Source organism: Ursus arctos, unplaced genomic scaffold, assembly GCF_023065955.2.
Source record: "Ursus arctos isolate Adak ecotype North America unplaced genomic scaffold, UrsArc2.0 scaffold_4, whole genome shotgun sequence".
NCBI lineage: Eukaryota > Metazoa > Chordata > Mammalia > Carnivora > Ursidae > Ursus > Ursus arctos.
In genome coordinates, this window is record NW_026623056.1 from 15627493 (window position 1) to 15651816 (window position 24324).

At 39.1% G+C, this 24324-nt stretch overlaps 1 protein-coding gene across 1 annotated transcript in view; it reads right to left on the minus strand.

Annotated features, from left to right (window-relative positions):
- The window catches only part of MCCC1 (methylcrotonyl-CoA carboxylase subunit 1), a 58808-nt gene that overhangs the window by 11399 nt on the left and 23085 nt on the right, over positions 1-24324 (minus strand). The window contains exons 8-14 of the mRNA XM_026497901.4: positions 22962-23073; positions 21063-21144; positions 13625-13752; positions 10285-10468; positions 7856-7965; positions 4158-4374; positions 2383-2469 (exon numbers count right to left, since the gene is read on the minus strand). Of these exons, the coding sequence (XP_026353686.2) occupies positions 2383-2469; positions 4158-4374; positions 7856-7965; positions 10285-10468; positions 13625-13752; positions 21063-21144; positions 22962-23073 (920 nt within the window). The remainder of the gene's footprint in view (positions 1-2382; positions 2470-4157; positions 4375-7855; positions 7966-10284; positions 10469-13624; positions 13753-21062; positions 21145-22961; positions 23074-24324) is intronic.

The following is a 24324-nucleotide window of genomic DNA, read 5'->3' on the forward strand; positions in this document are numbered from 1 at the left end:
AAAACGATAATTAAATAACCCATGGAAAGCACTTAGTATCTGGCATATACAAAACACTCAATAAATCTTAGCTATTATTCTTATTCTTATTATTGAGGGTAGGGCAGGGTTTTGTGAGGCATGGCCACTAGCAGCAAAGTAGGAATATTTTTCAAGCCTTAAGTATTTAAAATACTTGATCATTCTCACTGAGATCGTTAAGAGCTGGTTCTACTTTAGGTTCATAACTGCTTCTGGGCCCTTAAACTTCCTGTTTGGTGTACTCACTAAGCCATAGCTACTGTCAGTTAGCATTTATCAGAGACCCACCAGAACATTTCTGAACGCTGTTACATTCGGGCCTGGGTTATCGTTGGAAAGACTACCAGAAGGAGGTAGTGAACAGCAATCATGCTGGTTTTCAATAATGTATTCATTTTTAATTAAAAATTTTAAAAATTTCCAAGAAATGCACTGTAGTTCAAAACACTGCTAAGTGCCTTGGTGAAGCTCTCCATACCAAATAACACAGTTGGCTCATCAGAATCTTAATCACATGTGCGATTTTTCTGTTTAATTTAGGTTGAAAAGGCCACTGAAACTTTACTGCTACTGATACTTATATTCAGTATATAGGAGTCTAATGTAAGATAAGCCCTGATTTTGGAGGGGCTGTTTTTAGAATGACATAATTAAACACAGCAGCATAAAATGGACAGGCTAACCATTTGTAGAGTGCTACTCTGTAAGGGATGTTTGCAAACTTTTTTTTCCCCATGTACTCGATACATTGAAGGTAATGACCATCCAGGCTCAGGATGAAAAAATATCTCAAGAGCTGTAACCCAATCAACTTCTGTGAAAAAGGAATTTGCTAAAAACCGAACAGATGTCTACACAGAGTTGGGATAAAGAAGATCTTACTCTGTCTGGGGAGGAGGGTACTGCCGTGAACCAGCAGGAGGATTCTGTTCTACCTGGTAGGCACGTTTCTATAATGGAGCTTTCACAGTTCAATGACACCTCACATTCAAGGTTATGCAGCCCTCCCAGCTCTGACTCTGCCCCCATCTGGCTTCCCATGCAAACTGTCCTGCAGCAGGAGGGATACTGCTATCAAGGGATTCTGATCCCTCTGGTACATTGTTCCAGCCACAAATTTATAAAAAATTTAAAATTTTTGATGTCAGTCTCTCCTGGCTTCAATTACAATAAATCAGTCCCACCCTCAGCCTACTCAAATTAGTTTGCCATTAAAAATCAATTTTCCACTGGAAAAGTAAAAATAGCACAGGAGTCAAGGTCAGAGAGGCTGGATGTCAATGTCACTAACCTTCAGAAAGTTACTTCACCTTCTCTGCCTCAGTTTCATCGGCCATACACAGGTATGGCAGGGACTCCCCCTCATTCAATTATAGTGAAGATAATTTTTTTTAAAGATTTTTTTTCAATTTTTTTTAAAGATTTTATTTATTTATTTGACAGAGAGAGAGACAGCCAGCGAGAGAGAGAACACAAGCAGGAGGAGTGAGAGAGGAAGAAGCAAGCTCCCAACGAAGCAGGGAGCCCAATGCGCGGCTCGATCCCAGGACCCTGGGATCACGCCCTGAGCCGAAGGCAGACACTTAACGACTGAGCCACCCAGGTGCCCCTTTTTTTAAGATTTGATTTATTTATTTGAGGGAGAGACAGAGAGAGAGAGCACAAGTGGTGGGGAGGGGCAGAGGGAGAGGGAGAAGCAGACCCCCTGTTGAGCAATGAGCCCAACAGACACCGGGCTCGAGCCCAGGATCCTGGGATCATGATCAGAGCTGAAGCAGACGTTTAATCAACTGAGCCACCCAGGTGCCCCTATTTTGGTGAAGATAAAAAGTTACATGTGCCCAATTGGGCACTTAATATATCATAGCTCCTCAATAACCCCCTTCAATAACCCCTCAATACCCGAAACACTGCCTGAGTGGTGGGTAATCTTACCCCCTAGAGTAGTTTTGGATATTGTTTTTCTTATTTAAAAGTAGTACATTCTTGCTGAAGAAAAACTGCAAGGCAAAGAAAGTACAAAGAAGTGGGTTGTGGGGTTGGGGGGAGAGGACACAAATCACCTCAGGTCCCACTACCCAACGGTCACCTAACATCTTGGCATATTTCATTTAGTCATTTTGCTATGTATATTTTATGACACGTTTTTCAAATTTTTACAAAATATAGAAAAAGGAAAAAGAAGAAAAATACCACTCATTGTACCACCCAAGCCAATCAATCCTGGTGTTCCTACCAGTGGTTAAGCTAGGGAGTTAAAAAATGTAACTGACTGATCCGTGACTGGTGGATCCTTTTATTCCAGGTGAATGTGACCTACTTCCATGAAGCACACTCCTCTTTTAATAAAACATTACTTACTGTTTTTACCATCCCTCAGAGTTATGTTTCTGGTGTAACAGATATTCAGTCTTCTTCCACTGCTGGATGCAAAAGGCGAGTACTGATCTAGAAAAAAATTAAAATTCAGCAACACATTTACAAACATCAAGCCTGACTTCATACCCTACCAAAAAAAACGTAAAACACTGGCCCTGTGCTGGCAGCCCAAATGTGTCTTCTTTGTTCCTACAGCTTTAAATTTAAATTAGATACTTTCATTTACATCTCAGGAAATGTCATATGAAAAATTCCAGCTTCTCTGAAAAATCAAGAGTATTTGCAGCCTAAGCGCACTTCCTCTGGGGGCGTAAGTGGCACAGTGGTCTCCCCTTCTTGGGCAAATGCATTCCAGGTCACCAAAATGTCCACCACTCACTACTTTCCTCCCGCCTCGCCTCCCTCTGCGTCACCCGTCCCGCCCACAGGCTAGTGCGCTCATCCTCTGTTGGACGACATCCAGGAGTCAGAGCAGAGCTGAGCTGAAGCCATTGCTTCTGAAGCTCGTACGTGTGCCGGTTACAAAGTGTAAAAAGGAAGGAAAGAGTAAGAGGACGCTCGATTCCGGGGCGCCTGGGTGGCTCAGTTGGTTGAGCGTCCGCCTTCGGCTCAGGTCGTGATCCTGGAGTCCCGGATGGAGCCCCACGTCAGGCTCCCTGCTCAGCGGGGTGTCTGCTTCTCCCTCTGACCCTCCCCCCCTCGTGCTCTCTCTCTCTCTCAAATAAATACATAAAATCTTTAAAAAAGAAAAAAGAGGCTACTTGATTCTAACCATGCTGTGTTCAGGCTTAGGAACGCCGTGTGGCGTATTTAGAGGCATTTCCTGTCGTGTAAAAGGACAAAATGAGAATAGAGCACACACCTCCTAAAGCTGTAGTTACATATTTTAAGCTTTCAATATAACTTTCTTGAATGAATCTAGAAATTAAAGATCCTAACAATAAAATCCTATAATATAATAATCCTAAAAATAATTAAGAGATAAGTGGATTAATTTTTTTTTCTTGTTTGCTTCAAAGGTCAGAGTTAGCCTGCAGTAAATATTCTGGAGCAAGTTTGGGAGAGCTCAGATTTTGCTCAATTTAGAGGGAAGAACTTTTACAGGAAGAACTGACTGAAACCATAACAGGCTAATGAGTTCTCGTTACGAATTTCTAGCTTCCTGAGGTGCTAAGAAGAGGTTGAGCAACAACGTAGCGGGGTATGTGCGTGTGGCAACCGTGACGAATCTCTGCCCTAGTCCCTCCCGTGCTCAGATTCTCTGATTTGAGGAAGTACCTCGGTCTCTAGTTCGTCAGAAATTTGATCACAGAATGGAAAAGGAGGAAATAACGCAACGATAAATCTCAGGTAACCCAAGAGAATCTGAGAGTCTCCAGTGCTGCTTCATCCCTCGGACCAAGGAAGTGGCCACAGGTCTAGAACGTACAATAACGTAGGCCCTCGAGGAGCAGCGAATTGAAAAAGCTTCGGAAGGAGTCAGCACAGGGTGTAGGAAGAACTAGTGTTTGGTTGAAAAAAGATCCATCTCAACGCTGCTAGGCAATTAGTTCAGTTACATTCAACGGGTTGGGAAGTGTTTACGGGCACATCCATGCTATTCGAATCTACTTCACCCTAAAAACCACATTAGCAGAGGGCGGTGTCAATCACCGAGGAGGAAAAGGGACGCGAGAGCGGCATCAAGAAAGCAAAGCACCTCCAATGCTTAGTCACAGACTCTGAACAAGCAGAGCAAAGAGAAAAGCATTCCATACCTTGTGACTGAATGTTGAAAACGTCAGACACGGCTTTCTCTTTGAGGATGAGACCCAGAGCTGCCTGGCATAAAAACTCCTTGGCTGTGGCCTTCCTACTGGGAAACAGTTCTTTGTGGTGCTGAGCGATGAAATCAGTGTGCACGTTCCCAGCCTCAAACTCTGGGTGGCCGGACAGGCTAAGGAGGAAGTCAATGTTGGTGTGCAGTCCGACAATCTGGGAAGAGAATAAAGCCCACGTCCCCAGTGAGTGGGGAAAACGACATGTTCAGAAAATCGTTTCTATGGCATCTGCTCTATGTACGAAGTATTTCCTACTACGGACAACTCTCAAGGAAAATAAAAAACCCACTAAGGTACCACCTGGTGGCAATAGGACCACTTGTAGGAAAAACAAAACAAAACAGAAAAACCCACTTCACCATCACTATCTATGTGGACTGGACACTTACAACTGCATTTTATGATACACTTTAAAATGTAGTAGCTACATTTGACTCTTTATGATACAGAGGACATAGGAAATGATGTTCTGGTAGGTAGTATGGAGACATCTAATTGACTCGGGCTAGGAAAGTGATAAATGTTAAGAAACTTAAATGAGATTTATTTGCAAGATATTGAAGGCTTGCTGCTCAGAATACTCCCACAAAATAGGAAGACTGCAAACAGAGAATAGGATTGTTACACTGAGAGGGGAGAGGATCAAATGACCTAAAAGGAACTTCCTTCTGACACTAAAATCCGAACTTTACACACTGATATAAAAATGAAAAGGTGGGGTGCCTGGGTGGCTCAGTCCTTAAGCGTCTGCCTTCGGCTCAGGGCGTGATCCCAGAGTTCTGGGATCGAGTCCCACATTGGGCTCCATGCTCCGCTGGGAGCCTGCTTCTTCCTCTCCCACTCCCCCTGCTTGTGTTCCCTCTCTCTCTGGCTGTCTCTCTGTCAAATAAATAAATAAAATCTTTAAAAAAAAAAATGAAAAGGTATAAAATGAACCCACATATGCCCAATAAATGGGACCAAGGGTAAAACCAGCTATCCGAGTCTTGGGTTCATTAATTAATTCATCCAGTCATTCATTTAATAGCCATTTACTGAGCACTGTTAGGTGCCAGGCCCTGATCCAGGTAATGGGGACACGATGAGGAACAAAACCTCACTGAGCTTACATTCTAAGGACAGATAACAGACAATATCTATAAACAAATATCTAATATGATGTCAGGCCCTATGAAGAAAAATAAGGCTGGTTAAGGGGATAGAAAAGAGTGAAGGGCCCTATTTTAAATGGGGTGACCTGGTTTTAAGCTCACTACAAAGCTGTAGTAATAAAAACATTATGGTACTGGCACAAAAATAGATACAAAGATCAATGGAACAGAACTGACAGCCCAGAACAAACTCATGCTTATATGGTCAATTAATCTATGACAAAGGAGGCTCAAGAATACACAATGGGAAAGGACCATCTTTTCAATAACTGGTTTTGGGAAAACAGGACAGTTATAGGCAAAAGAACGACACTGGACCACTTTCTCACACCATACACAAAAATAAACTCAAAATGGATGACAGACCTAAATGTGAGACCTGAAACAATAAAACTCCTAAAAGAAAACATAGGCAGTAATCTCTTAGATGTCAGCTTTAGCAACATATTTATAGATATGTCTCCTCAGACAAGGGAAACAAAAACAAAAATAAACTACTGGGACTATACCACACTAAAAAGCTTTTACACAGGGAAGGAAACCATCAACAAAATGAAAAGGTAATGGCAGAAGAATGGGAAAAGATAGTTGCAAATGATATGTCCTGGTAAGGGGCTAATATCCAAAATATATAAAGAACTCCTACAACTCAACGCCAAAAACCCTAATAATCCAATTAAAAAGTGGGCAGAGGACCTGAACAGACTTTTTTCCAAAAAAGACACAGAAATGGCTAACAGACACATGAAAAGATGCTCACCATCACTCATCATCAGGAAAATGCAAATCAAAACCACAATGAGATATCATCTCATACCAGTCAGAATGGCTGGTATAAAAAAGACAAGACATAATAAGTGTTGGTAAGGACGTGGAGAAAAGGGAATCCTTATGCCCCGTTGGTAGGAAGGTAAATGGGTACAGCCACTGTGGAAAACAGTATGGAGGTTCCCCCCAAAATTAAAAACAGAAATATCATATGATCCAGTAATTCCACTGCTGGCTACTTGCCCAAATGAAATGAAAACACGAATTAGAAAAGATATATGCACCCTATGTTTATTGCAACATGTTTTATGATCGTCAAGATATGGAAGCAACCTCAGTGTCCATCCATAGATGAAGGATAAAGATGTGGTACATACACATAACGGACTACTACTCAGCCCTAACAAAGAATGAAATGTTGCCATTTGTAACAACATGGATGGACCCAGAGGATATTATACTAAGTGAAATAAGTCAAAGATGAGTATCATTTGATTTCACTTACATGTGCAATCTAAAACACAAAGCAAACACACAACAGAAACAGACTCAGAAATAGAGAACCGGTGGCTGCCAGAGGGGAAGGTGGTGAGGGGATAAGGTAAACAGATGAATGGGATCAAGAAGTACAACTTTCCAGTTACAAAATAAACCCGTCACAGGGATAAAAACTACAGCATATGGAATATAGTCAATAATACTGTAATAACTTTGGTGACAGATGGTAGTTACACTTATCGTGGTGAGTCCTGTGTAAGGTATAGAACCGAATCACTCTGTTGTCCACCTAAACTAATATAACATTGTATATCAACTATACTTTAATTAAAAAAAAAAAAATGGACGGGCGCCTGGGTGGCTCAGTCCGTTAAACGTCTGATTCTTGGTTTCAGCTCAGGTCATGATCTCAGGGTCATGAGATCAAGCCCTGTGTCGGGGGCAGAGTCTACTGGGGATTCTTTCTCTCTATCTCCCTCTGCCCCTCCCCCTCACTTGTGCTTGTGTGCACTCTTTTTTCTCTCTTTCTCAATAAATAAAATCCTAAAAAAAAAAAAGGAGCAGCCTGGGAAGGATTCTGAAGTGAGCAGGAGTTGAGGATGGTGAGGAGGGAGTCCTGTGATCATGTGGGGAAAGAACATTCTGGAAGAGAGAATAGGAACACATGGCTCCACGCTGGGTGTGTCTAAGGAATGGCAAGGAGACCAGTGTAGGTGGGGGATGAGAAGTTTGGTCAAATTAATGACGTATAACACTTCGGATGTCACAGGTTAATAAGAAATTCTTCTATGAAGCGACATCAGTGTGGTCTGGGGCTTACTGCACCAAGGAAATTAATGTGCTACAAAAAAGCAACAAACTCTGTTAAATGGATAAAACTGAATATAATTATTTTCCTCTGGAGAAAATAAAACCAGACTGTAGACCACACTTGTGTAGCTGGCCTTATCTAAGAGGATGAATATGAATTTAATATCAGATTTCACTGAAGTATAACACTGACATTAACAGTTTTAGCCCTGTAATTTTTCTTTTCTAGCTGAATCAAGAAGTCATTAAACTCTATTTTGACCCATGGGAATGTGAAATCAGTTTGTTCCTGACATCTGGGTAATTGGTGGAAATAAGCTGACCAAGGCTGACCAGGCATGACAGACATACTTGGCTGAGGAGATACACAGATCATCAGGGTCCCCAACATGGCCCCAGGGCACTCACATTGTACTGACGAAGGCTGTACCTCAGTTTCGTCAAGGCCGCCTGGCGATCTGCAGCCCATACGACCAGCTTCGCAATCATGGGGTCATAATGCACCGAAACCTCATCTCCTGAAATTGAAAAACCACAGTAACCGCTCCAAGTCAAAACTCAAAGTGATAAAGTATGGCACGCAAGACATTCTGCTGGGGCTTTATGCTCATTTCACACTTAATCTTCAGGAGCCCTTGGATGATAGACATCATTACTACTGTATTATTCATGAGGAACTGAGGCTCGCAGAGGTTTAAAAACTACCACAAGTCTGAGGAGAGTATGGCCATCCAAGGGCACCAGGCCCGAAAACTGATCCAATGACACACAGGCCGGCTTTCCCCATCCTATCTTCTTCTGAACCCGCTTTTCCCTTCTCATTTTGGAAGTCAAGTCAAACTGCCTCTACCCTCTCTTGTCACAATCACTTTTGCCCTTAGCATTCCCTTCCCTCCACCCCTCAGTCTCCTCATCAGAAAAATACGGATAATAATCCTACGATCCTGGTGGGTTCTTGGGAGGATAGACAATGGAAGGCCACGTGCCATACCCAGCAGAACCAATAAACAACTAGCAGCCATCACTACTAAGACGGAATCTTAGAGACAAGAATCTGAACCACACACCCGTCAGTTCAGGGCCATGGGCACGAAGACCCAGCTGTAAGCCTGCCCGTTCTACCCGAGCTTCTGGCTGGAGTAGTTAAAACAAACAAACAAACAGAACCACGTACGTCTCATGGTTCAAGGTTAAAAATGGTTCAAGTCAAAAGGATGTGGTATGTTATAAAGAATACTGTGCTAGGACCTTTGTGTGATTTCTGGCGGGTCACTTGACCCCTCTGAACCCCAGGATCTTCATCTATAAAATCAAGGGGTTAGATTACACTCCCTTATCCATCAACCACCCACCTATCCACCCCATCACTCACCAACACATACTGAACATTTCTAGGCCCAGGCCTGAGCAAGGCGCTGCAAATATAACATGGAAGAAACTTACAATATAATGGGAAAACTAGACAAGGAGTAAAAGGTTACTGTAAAAACAATATAATAAGGAAAGTGACCAAGGAATACACAAGGGGCTCAGGGAACACAGAAGAGGAGGGTTGGGGAAGCTTCTTGGAGTAGATAAGAATGCCGAGATATGAATCTGGGAGGCCTTCTCGGAATTACACCTCTGCTATCCTGAGCACCTTCAGTAATAAGTTACGCAAAGTTTTGCTTGCCCTGAACAGTCTTTCTTTTCCATTGCGAGTGTTCTCTATTCTCCGTCTAAAGTGTCCTGCTGTTAAGTTCAAAAAATTTACTGACTATTAAATCTTGCTGTGGTTTAGCCAGAGCTCTCAAAAGTCTTCCGATTTGTCCTCCAGAGGTCCTGACCCCTCATTTTGGCTTTCAAGACACTGTAATCTGCTCTCAACCTGTACCTCCAGCTGCCCCTCCAACTATTCACCATCCTGACCCCTTTTCTCCAGCCCCACGTTTTCCTAGAGTTCCTCCAACACACCTGGAGTTAGGCTCTCCTTTCTTCACTGTTCTGTGTGCTGTTCAGTCTGCCTACTCAAATGCACTCCACACTTCCTCTTCGAAATGTGTCCCGGCTATACTGGCCTAACATAACCTCTAATCCTGAGAACTGCTTTTCATCACTCACCATCAGGATAACTTCTCTGGCAACTAAAGTCAAGGTGTTAGGAAAGCTCACAGCATGGACTCTGGAGCCAGAGAGACTGGGTCTGAATCTTGGCTCCAAGGGTGACCTTGGGCAAGTCACCTAACTTCTCTGTGCCCTGGTTTCCTCATCTAGGAAATGGGGAGTGATAGTAACACCTACTCGCAGTTCTCACGGTTAAAGCAGCCCATATAAAAAAGTCACCTGGAACAAGGTATACAGTATAGAGTAAATGCTAAATAATTGTTATGACCATTGTTGTTAATCATACGCTATGAGAGCTCTTGCGCTGTTATTTTTTTATTTCTCTTTATCTCTTTTATTATTGTTTAGCTTGCACTGAATTTATATATTAATTCTCCAGCTTGACTTTAAGTCCCTTGAAGGCAGAGGGCATTGGGCATAGTGGGGATCAGTGACTTAAATCACTTTCAGAACTAGGCAGAGAAGAAATATAAAACAGCACGCACAAAATGTTTGTTATTTAGGTTTGAACAAGTACTGCTACAGTTCAACAAAGGGCGTATTGTTTAAAAATACTAGCTATTTTTTTTAAATAACTATTCCAGAAAGAAAAATAAAGATTAATGAGAAATCAATTAAGTCCTTTACTCTAAAACATCCTCAACATTTCCACAAGACACAGGGAAAAGACACCATCTGGAAATAATCACGGAAAGTTCAAAAAGACCAACTCTTTTCATTTTATTTCACTTCACCTTGTCTCACTCCAGTTTCAATCCTAGTGCAAAGGTCTGCCTGAGGGGTGGAGAGATGCACCAACGGCCCGGCCCCGGGCATGAAGTTATTGTCAGGATCTTCTGCATATATTCTCGCCTCAAAGGCATGGCCCTGCAGACTTATTTCTTCCTGGCTCAAGGGAATCTTCTCTCCTGCTGCAATCTGGTAAAAGAAGATGTGCTTCTATGAAAATCCCCCTTATAGAACCAATGAGACTTGGGAAGTTGATGGTCTTGCCTTTTTTCCATGGAAAATGTACATTTGGGCTTTATAACGAAGCCAAATAAAAACTATTATTTTATCCACCTCCCCGAGTTTGAGGCAAAAACAAAAATAGGTTAAAAAACAAATGCAGCTTGGAAATAATGTATTAATTACAATGGGTTTCTAGAGTTTTTAAGTAGAAAAAGCAGGTGAACTGATGACTAACTTATAAAGATCAGTGTTTTTTCAATGTAATTACAATTAAAATTTCTTACTGGCAAGATAATCTGTTTTCATTTAAAACATCAGTGCTCAGTTACCAAACCAATCTTTTTTTTTATAGTTATTAGCTGGTGTTTCGGACTACACTCAGAGCTATGGCTAAAGTGTGGCATTCGTCATCTTTGTTAACCCTTTTTTTTTTAAGTTTATTTAAGTTAATTTCTACACCCAATGTGGGGCTCAAACTCACTACCCTGACATTAAAAGTCACACGCTCTATCGACTGAGCCAACCAGGCGCCCCCATCTTTGTCACCTGCATCACAAGTGAGTGATAAAGCAATACAAGAAGAGGAACGTGATGGTTTTCCAATTTTGTTATGTTAACTCCTATCGCGTGACGCCAGGTTACAAACAGGATGACCATCATTGTTTACCATTACTACAGTTATGCTGAGTACTGTGTACCAATACGAAGCTCTCTCTCCGACTAGTATAATTTGGAAAAGGCTCTTGGAGGACATGCTGTCACTCTCTCTCTCTACTCTCTCCTTAAGTTTTCCTCCAAGATGAGAAAAGGACAAACTGAGAAAGGAAAAGATACAGGGGAAGAAACTACGTAATTGAGCACCACTTGGAACTAAGCAGGTAAGCACGAAACAGAGGTAAAGGCGTCATCTCTTTAAAAATCTGTAGATAAGAAAAATCAGGAACCACAGCAATTAAGAACGAAAGGAAAATGGACTACACTGAATGCCTTTATGATGTGGTGTTTCAAACCACAGACTCTGCAGCCCTATTGCCCAGGTTCAAATTCTGTCTATACTTACTCTGTTCTGTTTCTTAACCTCTTGATGCTTCAGAGAAAAGTGCATACAGTAAGCACTACACAAGTGCAGCTATTGTCATTACATTCTTATCCTTTATAATGAAATACTTTTTAATGTTCTAATAAAGAATTCTATTTGTCTTGATAGAAACAAGGAAAAGAAGGACCATGTGTCCGTATTTCAAGATGTGACCTTACTTCTGACTGTATAGCCCCATTTCAACCTGGCTTATCTTTGCCTATTTTCCTCTCAGGTTGGCTTCTATCTGGGCTCAGGAAAGACAGGCCCCAACCATGCCTTGGAATTTTGTGCCACGTGAGTTCGCCGAGGCTTACACAGTGACTCTTTGGAACTCCTGGACCCTGGATGTTTCCCCAGCTTCCCCCGGACATGGCTCCCCATGTGCGTCTGCAGCCAAGATGCTGACATTACTGCAGCCTCATTCTAGGGAGCCCTCGACTCCAGAGGCTGGTCCTGGAGCTTGAACTCTTAACTCACCAAATGGCGAGGCCCCTTGTTTTACCTCTGCCTGGAAGCCAGACTCCAAAATGTCTTGAACATTGTAAATGAGGTCCAGTGGTATCCATCAGTTCTAGAATTCCTCCCCAGATAAGAAAGCCTACTTCTCTTTTTAAAGGGCCTTCAAAGCTCTTGCAATTTCTTGAGATGAAGAAATAAAAGTCTACTGGTTCCCCTTATGTCCAAAGCTTTCTCTTTCCTTCCCTAGAAACCTTTTATCCATCATGATTTCCAAAATTCTGGACTCCTGGGGCGCAGGAGGGCATAGTCAGTTAAGCATCCAACTCTTGGTTTCAGCTCAAGTCGAGATCTCTGGGTCGTGAGATTGAGCCCTGCACCGACCGGGCTCTGCACTCACTGTGGAGTCTGCTTGAGACTCTCCCTCTCCCTCTGCCCCTCCCACCACCTCTAAAAATCAATCAATCAATCAAAAAAAATTCTGGACTCTCTCAGCTACTGCTTCAGAAAAGAAAAATGTCCCCCCTTTCCTTGAATTCTGGAAACAGAAGCACTCTTTCCAAAACTTTCTAAATCTGCTACAATTTTCCCATCACTTACTAACACTTACTAGCCTGATGTGCTTGGTTTTCATTAGCTCCCAAGGCTACAGAGGCCTCAAAGAATCTTATGGTTCAATTAAAACCACCAATCATCCCCAAGGAACCAGCAAAGGGAACATCATATTATTGTCCACAGACGTTCTGAAAAGACAGAATTATCAAAATCAAGACTTTAGCATCACAACACACAAAAATATTTAGATTCAGAATATATAGAGAACCAAGAATTCTACAGGAATCAAAAGTATTTATAGTACTTAAACATGTTCTTCATATTAAAAAAGGCTATAAAATCAATTGTTTTCAAGAATGAGAGTAAAACAGACTAAGATATTATTCTTATTTGAAGGAATATGCTTTGTGGAACTCTAGTTCAGGCCAGTGCTTCTCAAACTATTTATAACAAAGGAACAATTATAGACTTACACTTTTGTAACATACAGTTACATTGACATATCATAGCAATGTCAAAAATGCTATAAAAATTTCTAAACACTTATTCTGAATGGGCTATACTTATCCTACCACAGGCCAGCAACAGTGTGTAAGTCAGCACTTTTCATGTGGTTCACTCAATTGGTCTAGACCATCACCAGCTCTTCCTTAGATCATTTCACTGGAGCTAGCATCTGTCCTGCCTCTAAAATCAAATGATGGCCCAGCCCAGAATAATGTGGCCTCAGGTACAGCACGAGGCTTTGATGTTGAGATAATGTGGTCACAAGAAAGCCTAAGTGGCAGCAGCTTACCTGCCCCTCGCCTGAGGCTGCCCCATGCCGAAGAGAAATGATGGTAAGTGACAGGTTAGAAATCTGAGTCCATAAAATGACAATAATGTCACAGCAACAAATGAAATATCATCTTTAACTTCCCATTTTCCTGTCCTCATGACAACCACCAAGAATTGAACCCTTGTCCAAAGTGAGGAGGCTAGCAGGCAATATATTCCCAAGACTGATCTTTAACAGAAAAAAATATTCCTACCCGAAGTTGCCACTCCACCAAGTCAGTTCCTGTGATCATCTCAGTAACAGGATGTTCCACTTGCAGCCTTGTGTTCATTTCCATGAAGAAGAAATTGTGCTTTGAGTCCATAATAAACTCCACAGTTCCTAAAAGATAAAATACAACAGTCACATTTCAGTAGTATATAATCAGTAGAAATCCAAATCTTCTATGATGTATCACATCAACTTTTTATTAATACATTTTTAAATATTTAAAATATTATAATATATAAATTTAAATATTTTATTTTAATTCAATTAATTAACATATAGTGTATTATTAGTTTCAGAGGTAGAGTTCAGTGATTCATCAGTTGTATATAAGGTATATACAACTCATTCCAACACGTGCACCCCTTAAAGTCCATCACCCAGTTACCCCATCCCCCCACCCACCTCCCCTCCAACAGCCCTCAGTTTCCTATAGTTAAGAGTCTCTTATGGCTTGTCTCCCGAAACCAGTGAGAGAAACAAATCACATCAACTTTTAATGTTGCCTCCATTCAGTGGTAAACATTTTGCATTTTGTGAAGAAAATATCTCACATTTTGTAGTAGCAAATGATTCTTTTTTTTTTTTTAAAGATTTTATTTATTTATTTGACAGAGATAGAGACAGCCAGCCAGAGAGGGAACACAAGCAGGGGGAGTGGGAGAGGAAGAAGCAGGCTCATAGCGGAGGAGCCTGATGTGGGGCTCAATCCCAGAACGCCGGGATCACGCCCTGAGCCGAAGGCAGACGCTTAACCGCTGTGCCACCCAGGCGCCCCTGTAGTAACAAATGATTCTTAATAAAAAATAGAGAGCCACATGAAATCTGGTAATAGAAAAGTATGTTTGTTTTGAGCAAATGGTAAGCCCAAGTTATGAGCAGTCTCAACTGCTGCAGCGAGGAGAACGTGGCTGGACGATGTGTCACGGCTTCGGTGCACCAAGAGCCCTGGAACCTCACACTGGGACATTCTATCTCACTCTAACCCAGCAGAAAAAATATAATAACATTTTTTCCTCCAGACTGTGGGCTTTGGAGGTCTCAAAGTCCTTTTGCCGGTGATCCACTGGAAGACTGCTTAGCAACTAAAGCTATAGCTTTCCCAACTTTATTAAGATATAATTTCATATAATAAAATTTATCCATTTTAAGGAGGGAAGCATGTTGAGTTTCAACTGCAATTGAATACAGTCATAGAACCATCACCACTACCATGAAAATGCAAAACATTTCCATCATCCAAAATGTTCCCTTGTTCCCCTTTGTAGTCGGTCTCTTCCCCAGGTCATTGGCTCCAGGAAATCATAGTTTTTTCTAGAATGTCACATAAATGAAATCATATACTACGTAGTGTTTCGTGTTTGAGTTTTTTTCACTTAGTTGAAAGTTAGTTCCATATAATTTAGACTATATTTCAAACTGTAGGTCATGAGTGCCTTGTAAAAATTTAGGGACGATTTCCAGTTTCTGGTCCATAAGAAGCTAAGAAGTCAGCATTCTAACCTGACAAGAGTAAAAAGCCAAATAAACTGAAAAATCAACAATTTTTCTCAAGATCCATCAGAGATATGAGGTCACAGGGCAAACTGCTGCCCCTTTAATCAGAGACAGACAGGCAAATACAGAGATTCACAACTTACTGGAACAGAAACCCATGAACTAAACTTCTAAGGGAACAAGTACCAGAGGAGGAAAAACTGGGCTGTAACTGACGAGTTGCTGGACGCTCAGTGTGGACAACTCTGAGCTGCAAACTCCAAGGACAGCCCCCCATACTTTTGCGTTTTACTTCCAGAAGCTCTATCAGGTCCTCACTGTGAATACTGGAGAAAAATCCCCTTGAGCCTCTAGCAGCGGAAGGGGAAAAGGAATCATGTGAAGTATGCCAGGGTTCTGTTCTGTTCTGAACACGATTTGTCCACAAGGGAACTATTTTACTAGAGCCTAAACTATGGGGGTTTCCTCAGAGCCTAATTAACATAACTGGAAGAAGGAAAATATACAACTCCAGCCATCCTGTCCCCCATAAGTGAATAAATCAAAACAAGCAAAAAACAAACTGAGATGCACTGGGGAAATTCACAGTTCAGGGCACAAGCTCACCAAAAAACTTAGATGTAATCCTAGGACCACAGAACACCTCCCCTTCCCCACGCCAACCACCACACGACTAAAGACCTCTTCACCACATTTCTTTTTACCTGGCACCTCAGTTCTGGTTATCAAGAAAAAAAATCACAAGGCATACGACGAGGCAAAAAACATAGTTTAAGGAGACTGAAAAAGCATCAGAACCTGACTCAGATATGACAGAAATATTGGAATAATCAGACAAAGAACTTAAAAACGTTTTGATTAGTACACTAAGAGCTTTAATGGAAAAAGAAGACAGATGCAAGAGCCCATATGGATAACAGAAGCAGAAACATGGAAATTCAAAGAACGAATCAAAAAGAAATGCTAGAAATCAAAACACTGTAATAGAAATGAAGAATGCCTTTGGTGGGCTCATTGGTAGATTGGACACAGCTAAGGAAAGAATCTCTGACCTTGAAAATATGACAACAGAAACTTCCAAAACTAAAAGCAAAGACAAAAAAGACTGAAAAAAAAAAAAAACAAACAAACCAGAATATCCAAGAACTGTGGACAACTAGACAAGGTGTAACATATACACATAATGGGAATACCAGAAGAATACAAGAGAAAGTTCCATAAACAATATTTGAAGCAATAATGACTAAGAATTTTCCCAAATTAACGTCAAGACACTGAACCACACCTCTGGAAGGTCAGATGGCACCAAGCAGGATAAATGCCAAAAAACCCTAAACCTAGGCATATTGTTTTCAAAGTACAGAAAATAAAAGGGAATGAATGAATGAATCCTGAAAGAATCTGGGGTGGAGGGGAAACACCTTACCTATAAGGGAGAAAAGATAAGAATCACATATGACTTCTCTTCAGAAACCATACAAACAAGAGGAGCGGAGTGCTACTTCAAGTCCTGAGTGAAAAAAAAATCATCAACTTGGTATCTGTTATCTTGTGGAGTTATCCTTCCAAATTAAAGAGAAATAAGAACTGCTTCAAATAAACAAAAATTGAGAAAATTTATTGGCAGTAGATCTACCTGCAAGAAATGTTAAAGGAAGTTCTTTAGAGAAAAGGAAAATGACAAAGGTCAATACTCCAAAAAGACATACGAACCTTAACGTGTATGCACCTGAGCAGACAGTGTCAAAACACATGGGATAAAAACTGAGAAATGCAGACAGATGAATCCACAAATACAGCTGGAGATTTTAACACCCCTCTGTCAGAAATGGACAGAGCTAGCAGGCACAAAAGTAAAGACATAGTTGAACTCAACAGCACCATCAATAAACTGGATATAATTGAGGTCTATAAACTACTTTATCCAACAATAGCAGATTACATATTCTCAAACTCACATGCAACATTCACCAAGACAGACCACATTCAGGGTCACAGAAAAAACCTTATCAAATTTAAAAGAATAGATACACAATGTTTGCTCTGAAGACCACAATTAAATTAAAAATCAGTTAAACTAGAAATCAGGAATAGAAAGATAGCTGGGGAAAAATTCCCAAATACTTGCAGATTAAATAACACAGTACTAAGTAACACATGGGTCAAAGAAGAAATCCCAAGTGAGTTTTAAAAATATTTTAAACTAAATGAAAACAGAAATACAACTTTTTAAAATTTAGGAGATGCATTGAAAGCAGTAGCTTAGAGGGAAATTTATAGCACTGAATCCATATATATGAAGAGAAGAAAGATCTAAAATTAAGCTTCCATTTTAGGAAACTAGAAAAAGTACAGCAAATTAATTCCAAAATAAGAAAGAGAAAAGAAATAATAGAGTAGAAATCTATGAAATTGAAAATAGAATATCTATAGAGAAAGCCAATAAAACCAGAAGTCAATTCTTTGAAAAGATCAATAACATACATAAGCTTCTAGCCAAGTTGTTTAAGAAAAAAAAAGAGACAAAATATTAATATAAGAAATGAAAGAAGGGAAATTACTACTGGTCTTACAGTCGTTAACAGGATATTAAAAGTATATTATGAACAACTCTATGCCTATAAATTTGATAACCTAGATGAAACAGACCAATTCTTTGAAAGACACAATCTGCCAAGAGTCACACAAGAAAAAATCACTCTGAAACAATCTGAATAGGCCTATATCTACTAAGGAAGTTGAAATGATCATTAATAACTTCCAAAACCTCCAAAATAGTCCCAGATTGGTTCACTGGTGAGTTCTACTGAACGCTGAAGGTAGAATTTATACCAATTCTCTATAATATCTCCCACAACATAGAAGGCAGAATACTTCCTTACTCATTTTATGAGACCAGCATTACCTTAATACCAAAACCAGAGAAAGATCATACAAAAAAAACTACAAATCAATATCTCTTATGAACATGGATGCGACAGTCCTCAACAAAATATTAGCAAATCAAATCCAACAATGTATAAAAATAAGCATACACCATGACCAAGTGGGATTTATCCCAGGTATGAAGGCTGGTCCAACATTTAAAAAACAATTTATGTAATCCATCACATCAACAAGCTAAAGAAGAATCATCTGACTGTATCATTAGATGCAGAAAAAGCATTGGATGAAATCTAATACCTCACTATAATAAAAACTCTCAACAAACTATGAATAGAGAGGAACTTCCTAATTTGATAAAGAAGATTTACAAGAACCCACATTATATTATATTATTATATTATATATTATTATATATTATTATATTATATTATATTATATTATATTATATTATATTATATTATATATATTATATATTATATTTAATGGTGAGAAACTAAAAGCTTTCCCACTAAGAAATAAGGGAAGGATGTCCACTCTCACCACTCCTTTTCAACATCATACTGAAAGTCCTAGTAATGCAGTAAGAGAAGAAAAGGAAATAAAAGGTGTATACCTTTGAGAAGGAAGAAATGAAACTGTCTCATCACAGATGACTTGTCTATGTAGAAAAATACAAAATACAAAAAAATACAAAAGCACTGACAAAAAAATAAAAACAAACTTCCTGGAACTAAAAAGTGATAACATATTAACAACGTTAATATATAAAAGTCAACTGTTTTCCAAATACCAATGATGAACAAATAGAATTTGATATTAAAAACACAATACCATCTACACAAGTACCCCCAAAACGAAATAGGCATAAATCTAACAAAAAATGTATTATAAGATCTATATGAGAAAATTATAAAACTCTGATGAAAGAAGTCAAGGAAGAACGAAATGGAGAGATATTCCATGTGCATGGATAGGAAGACTCAACGTTGTTAAGATGTCAGTTCTCCCAATTCCCAAGATGTATAGACACAACACGATCCCAATTAAAATTCCAGCAAGATATTTTGTGGATATCAAAAAACTGATTCTGGTCTTTTAAAGGGAGAGGCAAAAGACCCAGAACAGCCAATTCAATATTGGCTATTTGAAGGAGAATAACAAAGTTGGAGGACTGACACTGAGTTCAAGATTTATTATAAAGCTATAGTATTCAAAATAATGAAGTACTGGGGAAAGAACAAATAGATCAGGGGAGCAAATAGGCAGCCCAGAAATAGACCTGTATAAATACAGTCAATTGATCTTTGACAAAGGAGCAAAGGCAATACAATGGAGCAAAGACAGTCTTTTAAAAAAATGGTGCTGGAATGGCGTATGGTGCATGTCTACATCAAAAAAAAAAAAAAATCTAGACAGAGATCTTGCATTCAGAAAAATTAACTTAAAATGGACCATAGACCTAAATCTAGAACACAAAACCATAAAATTTCTAGAAGACAGCAGGAGAAAACCTAGATGATCTTGGGTATGGTGATGCCTTTTTACGTACAACGGTAAAGGCACGATTCGTTAAAGAAATAATTGATAAGCCAAGCTTCATTAAAATTAAAAACTTAGGCTCTGCGAAAGATAATGTCAAGAGAATGAGAAGACAAACCACAGACTGGGAGAAAATATTTGCAAAAGACACCTCTGATAAAGGATTACTATCCAAAATGTACTAAGGAGTCTTACAACCCAATAATAAGAGAACAAACAAACCAATTTAAAAAATGGGCAAAACACCTGAACAGACCTCACTAACGAAGAAACACAGATGGCAAGTAAGCATATGAGAAGATGCTCCAATCATGCAATTAGGGAAATGCAAATTAAAATGAGATACCACTACACACCTATAGAATGGAACACTGATAATACCAAATGCTAGTGAAGACGTGGAGCAACAGGAACTCTCATACACTGCTGGTGAGGACGCATCATGGTACAGCCACTCTGGAAGAAAGCTTGGCAATTTCTTACAAAACTAAACATACTCTTACCATATGATCCAGCAATCAAACTTCTTGGTGTTTACCTAAATAAACCGAAACTACGTCCACACAGAACTCTGCACGTAGATTTTTGTAATAGTTTTATTTATAACTGCCAAACTTAGAAAGCAATCAAAGTGTCCTTCAATAGGTGACAGGATAAGTTGTGGTACATCCAGACAATGGAATATTATTCAACACTAACAGAAATGATCAACCCATGAAAAGACATGGAGGAAACCTAAATGCATATTATTAAGTGAAAGAAGCCAATCTTAAAAGTCTACAAACTGTATGATTACAACTATATGATCTTCTGGAAAAGGCAGAACTATGGAGGCAACAGAAAGATCAGAGATTGTCAGGAGTTAAAGACAGAAAGGGATAAAGAGCAGAGCACAGAGGCCATTTAAGGCATTGAAAGTACTCTGCATGATACTACAATGGTGGATACGTGTCCTTATACATTTTTCCAAATGTATACTACACACCAATGTCATAGAAAGTACAATACCAAGAGTGAACCCTAATGTAAACTATGGATTCTGGGTGATAATGATGTGTCACTGTAGGTTTGTTGATTGTAACAAATGAACCACTCTGGTGTGGGATGCTGATAGTTGGGGAGGCTGTGCAAGTGTGGGGATGGGAACTCTGTACTTTCTGCTCAGTTTCATTATGAACCTAAAAAATTAAAGTTTACTAATTTTAAAAGAGGCAAAAGAAATTATTTTAGTGATTCCATTTTAAAATGGGATAGAAAATATCAAATAGCATTACACATAATTAGGGTAAGTACTGTTTAGTGAATTTTTTTTTCCAAACATACATATATATAGACATAAATACTTAATGCGTATATACTGGGTCTCAATGTAAAATGTATTTCTGAATGTGGATATAATTTGTTTGAAAGACAATGATTTACAAGTTGTAAGTTTCTTTTGCCTTCTGAACATAAACAAATGATTACTTCTTCCCCTCTATTTAAAGTAAATCTTAGCATACCTGCTCCAACATAATTTACAGCTTTAGCAGCTCTGACTGCAGCTTCTCCAAGCTTTTTTCTTATTTCAGGTTTAATACCAGGCTATGAAAAATATTTAAAATACATTTCCATTAGTTCTTTGCCCTACTGGAAATTTCCATTAAGATCCAACATTGCATTTCTAGGTATCAAATATTACATTAAAGACATAATAAGGATAAATAGCGAATGCTATACATTTCATCAAGAAACACACCCTACAGCACAGTCAACAGCCCCATACCCAAGTTTAATGGTTCTGTTAGTAATTTCTATGAACTGCAGATATTATTCAGCATAATGATGTATCCATCTCCTTTGTACCGACATAAGAACGTTCATGACTATATGTCTAATTACATGTACCAATACAAAAACTACGAATGATAGTTCATAACGATTTTATTTAAAGATGGTAGAGCAACCTGTGCCATGTGCCCAAGAATTATCTTGGAATAATGGTTAACCTTAAGATTCCAAGTTAATAAGAAAGGTTCATTAAAAAAAAATGTAGATCAAAAAGTAGGCAAAGGTTGTAACATTTTAGAACAGTGCTCTACAGACATACATTTAAGCAAACACTGCTTGAAAATAAGGCTTTACTGAAATTGTTGTTGACATTTACTTTGAACGATATCATATACTCTGCAACAGAAATTAAAGTTTGAATACAGTATGAGAACAACAAACTGATTAACCAGAAACCTCAGATCCCTGACTTTTTAGAAGCACCTACAGTAAAAAAAAAAAAAAAAAAAGTATAAAAGCTTGGACAAGAAAGAAGCCTATGGTAGTGGTAGACTCAAGAGAAATTTAAGTCCAAAAAGAGGTAATTCTAGCAGTAGGCCTTGACCCAGAGGACAATCTAAACCAATCAAGAGATAGACCCAAAGAGGTGTAAACAATTCCGAGGGGGCAAAAGCTGCCAAATAAGAGCAAATCTCTCTCCTTTACAATAAACCTATATGGCAGGAAGATACTAATGTATTTTAGGGACACCTGAAACAGCAGTTAAAATAAAAGAATCTTCATAAAAAATATATTCAATGAACTAGGCTAATCCATTCCTCAAACATTCCCATTACAATTTAAAATCTACATGAAAATATTATACAATTGCTCATTATAAATCAGATACAGATCTTCCTCAACTTACAGTGGGTTATGTCCAGATAAACCCATCATAAGTTGAAAATATCGAAGCTGAAAATGCATTTAAATACATGTCACCTACCAAACATCCTAACTTAGCTTAGTCTACCTTAAATGTGTTCAGAACACTTACATTAGCCTACAGTTGGGCAGAATCCTCTAACACAACACCTCTTCTATAATAAAGGGCTGAATATCTCATGTAATTTGTTGAATACTAAGTACAGAGAGTGTAAGAACGGGTACGGGTAAGAATGACTTTAAGCCTATCAGTTGTTTGCCCTCCTGACCGTGTGGCTCAGTGGCTCACTGCTGCTGCCCAGGAGAGTATCATACCATATACAGAGCCCGGGAAAAGATCAAAATTCAAAACGAAGTATTTCTACTAAATACATTCTCACTTTTGCACCACCGTAAAGCCAAAAAATTCTAAGTTGAACCATCATGAAGTCAGGGACAGTCTCTACTTGGATCAGAGTACATTTTCCTAGATCCCATCCAGAAGGATCATGGCCCTATTGTGCTCTCAGTATGGTAGCCTGAGGATATCAACCCCCTTCTCACCCCCAAAGCACCAGTGGGGCCTTATTATTATACTACCACTGGGAAGCAGGTATTCAGCAGGACTTTGGAGGAGACACTACCTTCACAGATTTCTGATGTGAAAATCAGAGTGACTGAGGTTTGTGTTATAGAGAAGCTTGTAAATTTCTTTACTAGGTCCTTACCCCTGGGGCTTCCTCAATGATCTTCTGATGTCTCCTCTGTACACTACAGTCTCTTTCAAACAAGTACACAGCATTGCCATGGTAGTCACCAAACACCTGGACTTCTACATGCCTATTTAAAAACCCAATCAGAAAGTTTCCATTTGTAGAATAAACATTCTAGGGGAAAAAATTACATACATGAAGTGACTAGGAATTAAGAAAACACAGGAGACTATATTTATGAGTAGGGGCAAGTCACAAGTACAAACTGGCAAGGAAAACACTGACTATCTCACATCAAAATTACAAATTATAGTCACATTTCATGTATTCTCAAAAAGCCAATGAAAACTTTTTTATGATCAGGGGATTTTTATTTTATTTTTTAATTACTTTTTAAAAGATTTATTCATTTATAGAGAGAGAGAGCAAGTGGAGGGAGAGGCAGAGGGAGAGAGAGAATTCTGAAGCAGACTCCCCACTGAGCACGGAGCTGGACACAGGGCTTAATCCCTAGACCCTGAGATCGTGACCTGAACCAAAATCAAGAGTCAGCTGCTTAACCGACTGAGCCATCCAGGAGCCCCATGATCAGGAGATTTTTAAAAATCAGCTCTTATGGTCAGATTTTATAAACTCAGGCAGACTAAAAATGACAATGGCTCATCCATAATTAATGTAAATCATTAATTTTTTAAAAATATTACTAATATTACATCATAAAAACAAAAATGGCACTTTAATGTTGAATCTAAAATAGTAAAATTATGAGAAATCATATTAAGAGTAAATGCACAGAACACTTGGGAAAATTAGGGTAACAGACCACTTGGTGAACATGAAAGCATTCTTCTCAGTAGGTTTATTTTGATACGTTCGCTCTGTAGCTCACCTCACATTTTCACCACCAGGATGTAGAAACGAGTGACCAGCAAATGTTTTTTCTGTTGACTTTTTAAAATAAAAATTGTCAAAAAGAAGAAATAATGATAAAAGAAAAACCAGGAAGGGTCTTGTAAATGTACTGTTAGCACAACAGCTCATTTCTGTTCCTTTTTGTTCACCTCACGAAGCCACTTCATTAAACCACTTGGAAGATTTTAGTTTCTTGATATACCATTTCTACTCAATGTTCAATTTTAGCATTTTCCAACCTGTCTGACACATTCTCTTGACAAAATAATAGAAGCTGATTTTTTCCTTTTGGATCTGCCTGAGTTTTCCTCCTTTTTTCATTTATCTTTAAGCTATTAATACCAAACACTTTTTTGCTATTCTTACTCTGGACAAACCGTTGTCTGTGAGATCAATTGAGAAGAGAAAAATTTAGCCTCATTTATTCCTTCTTTAATGCTCTTCCTTTCTTTATGGAGATCCAAAT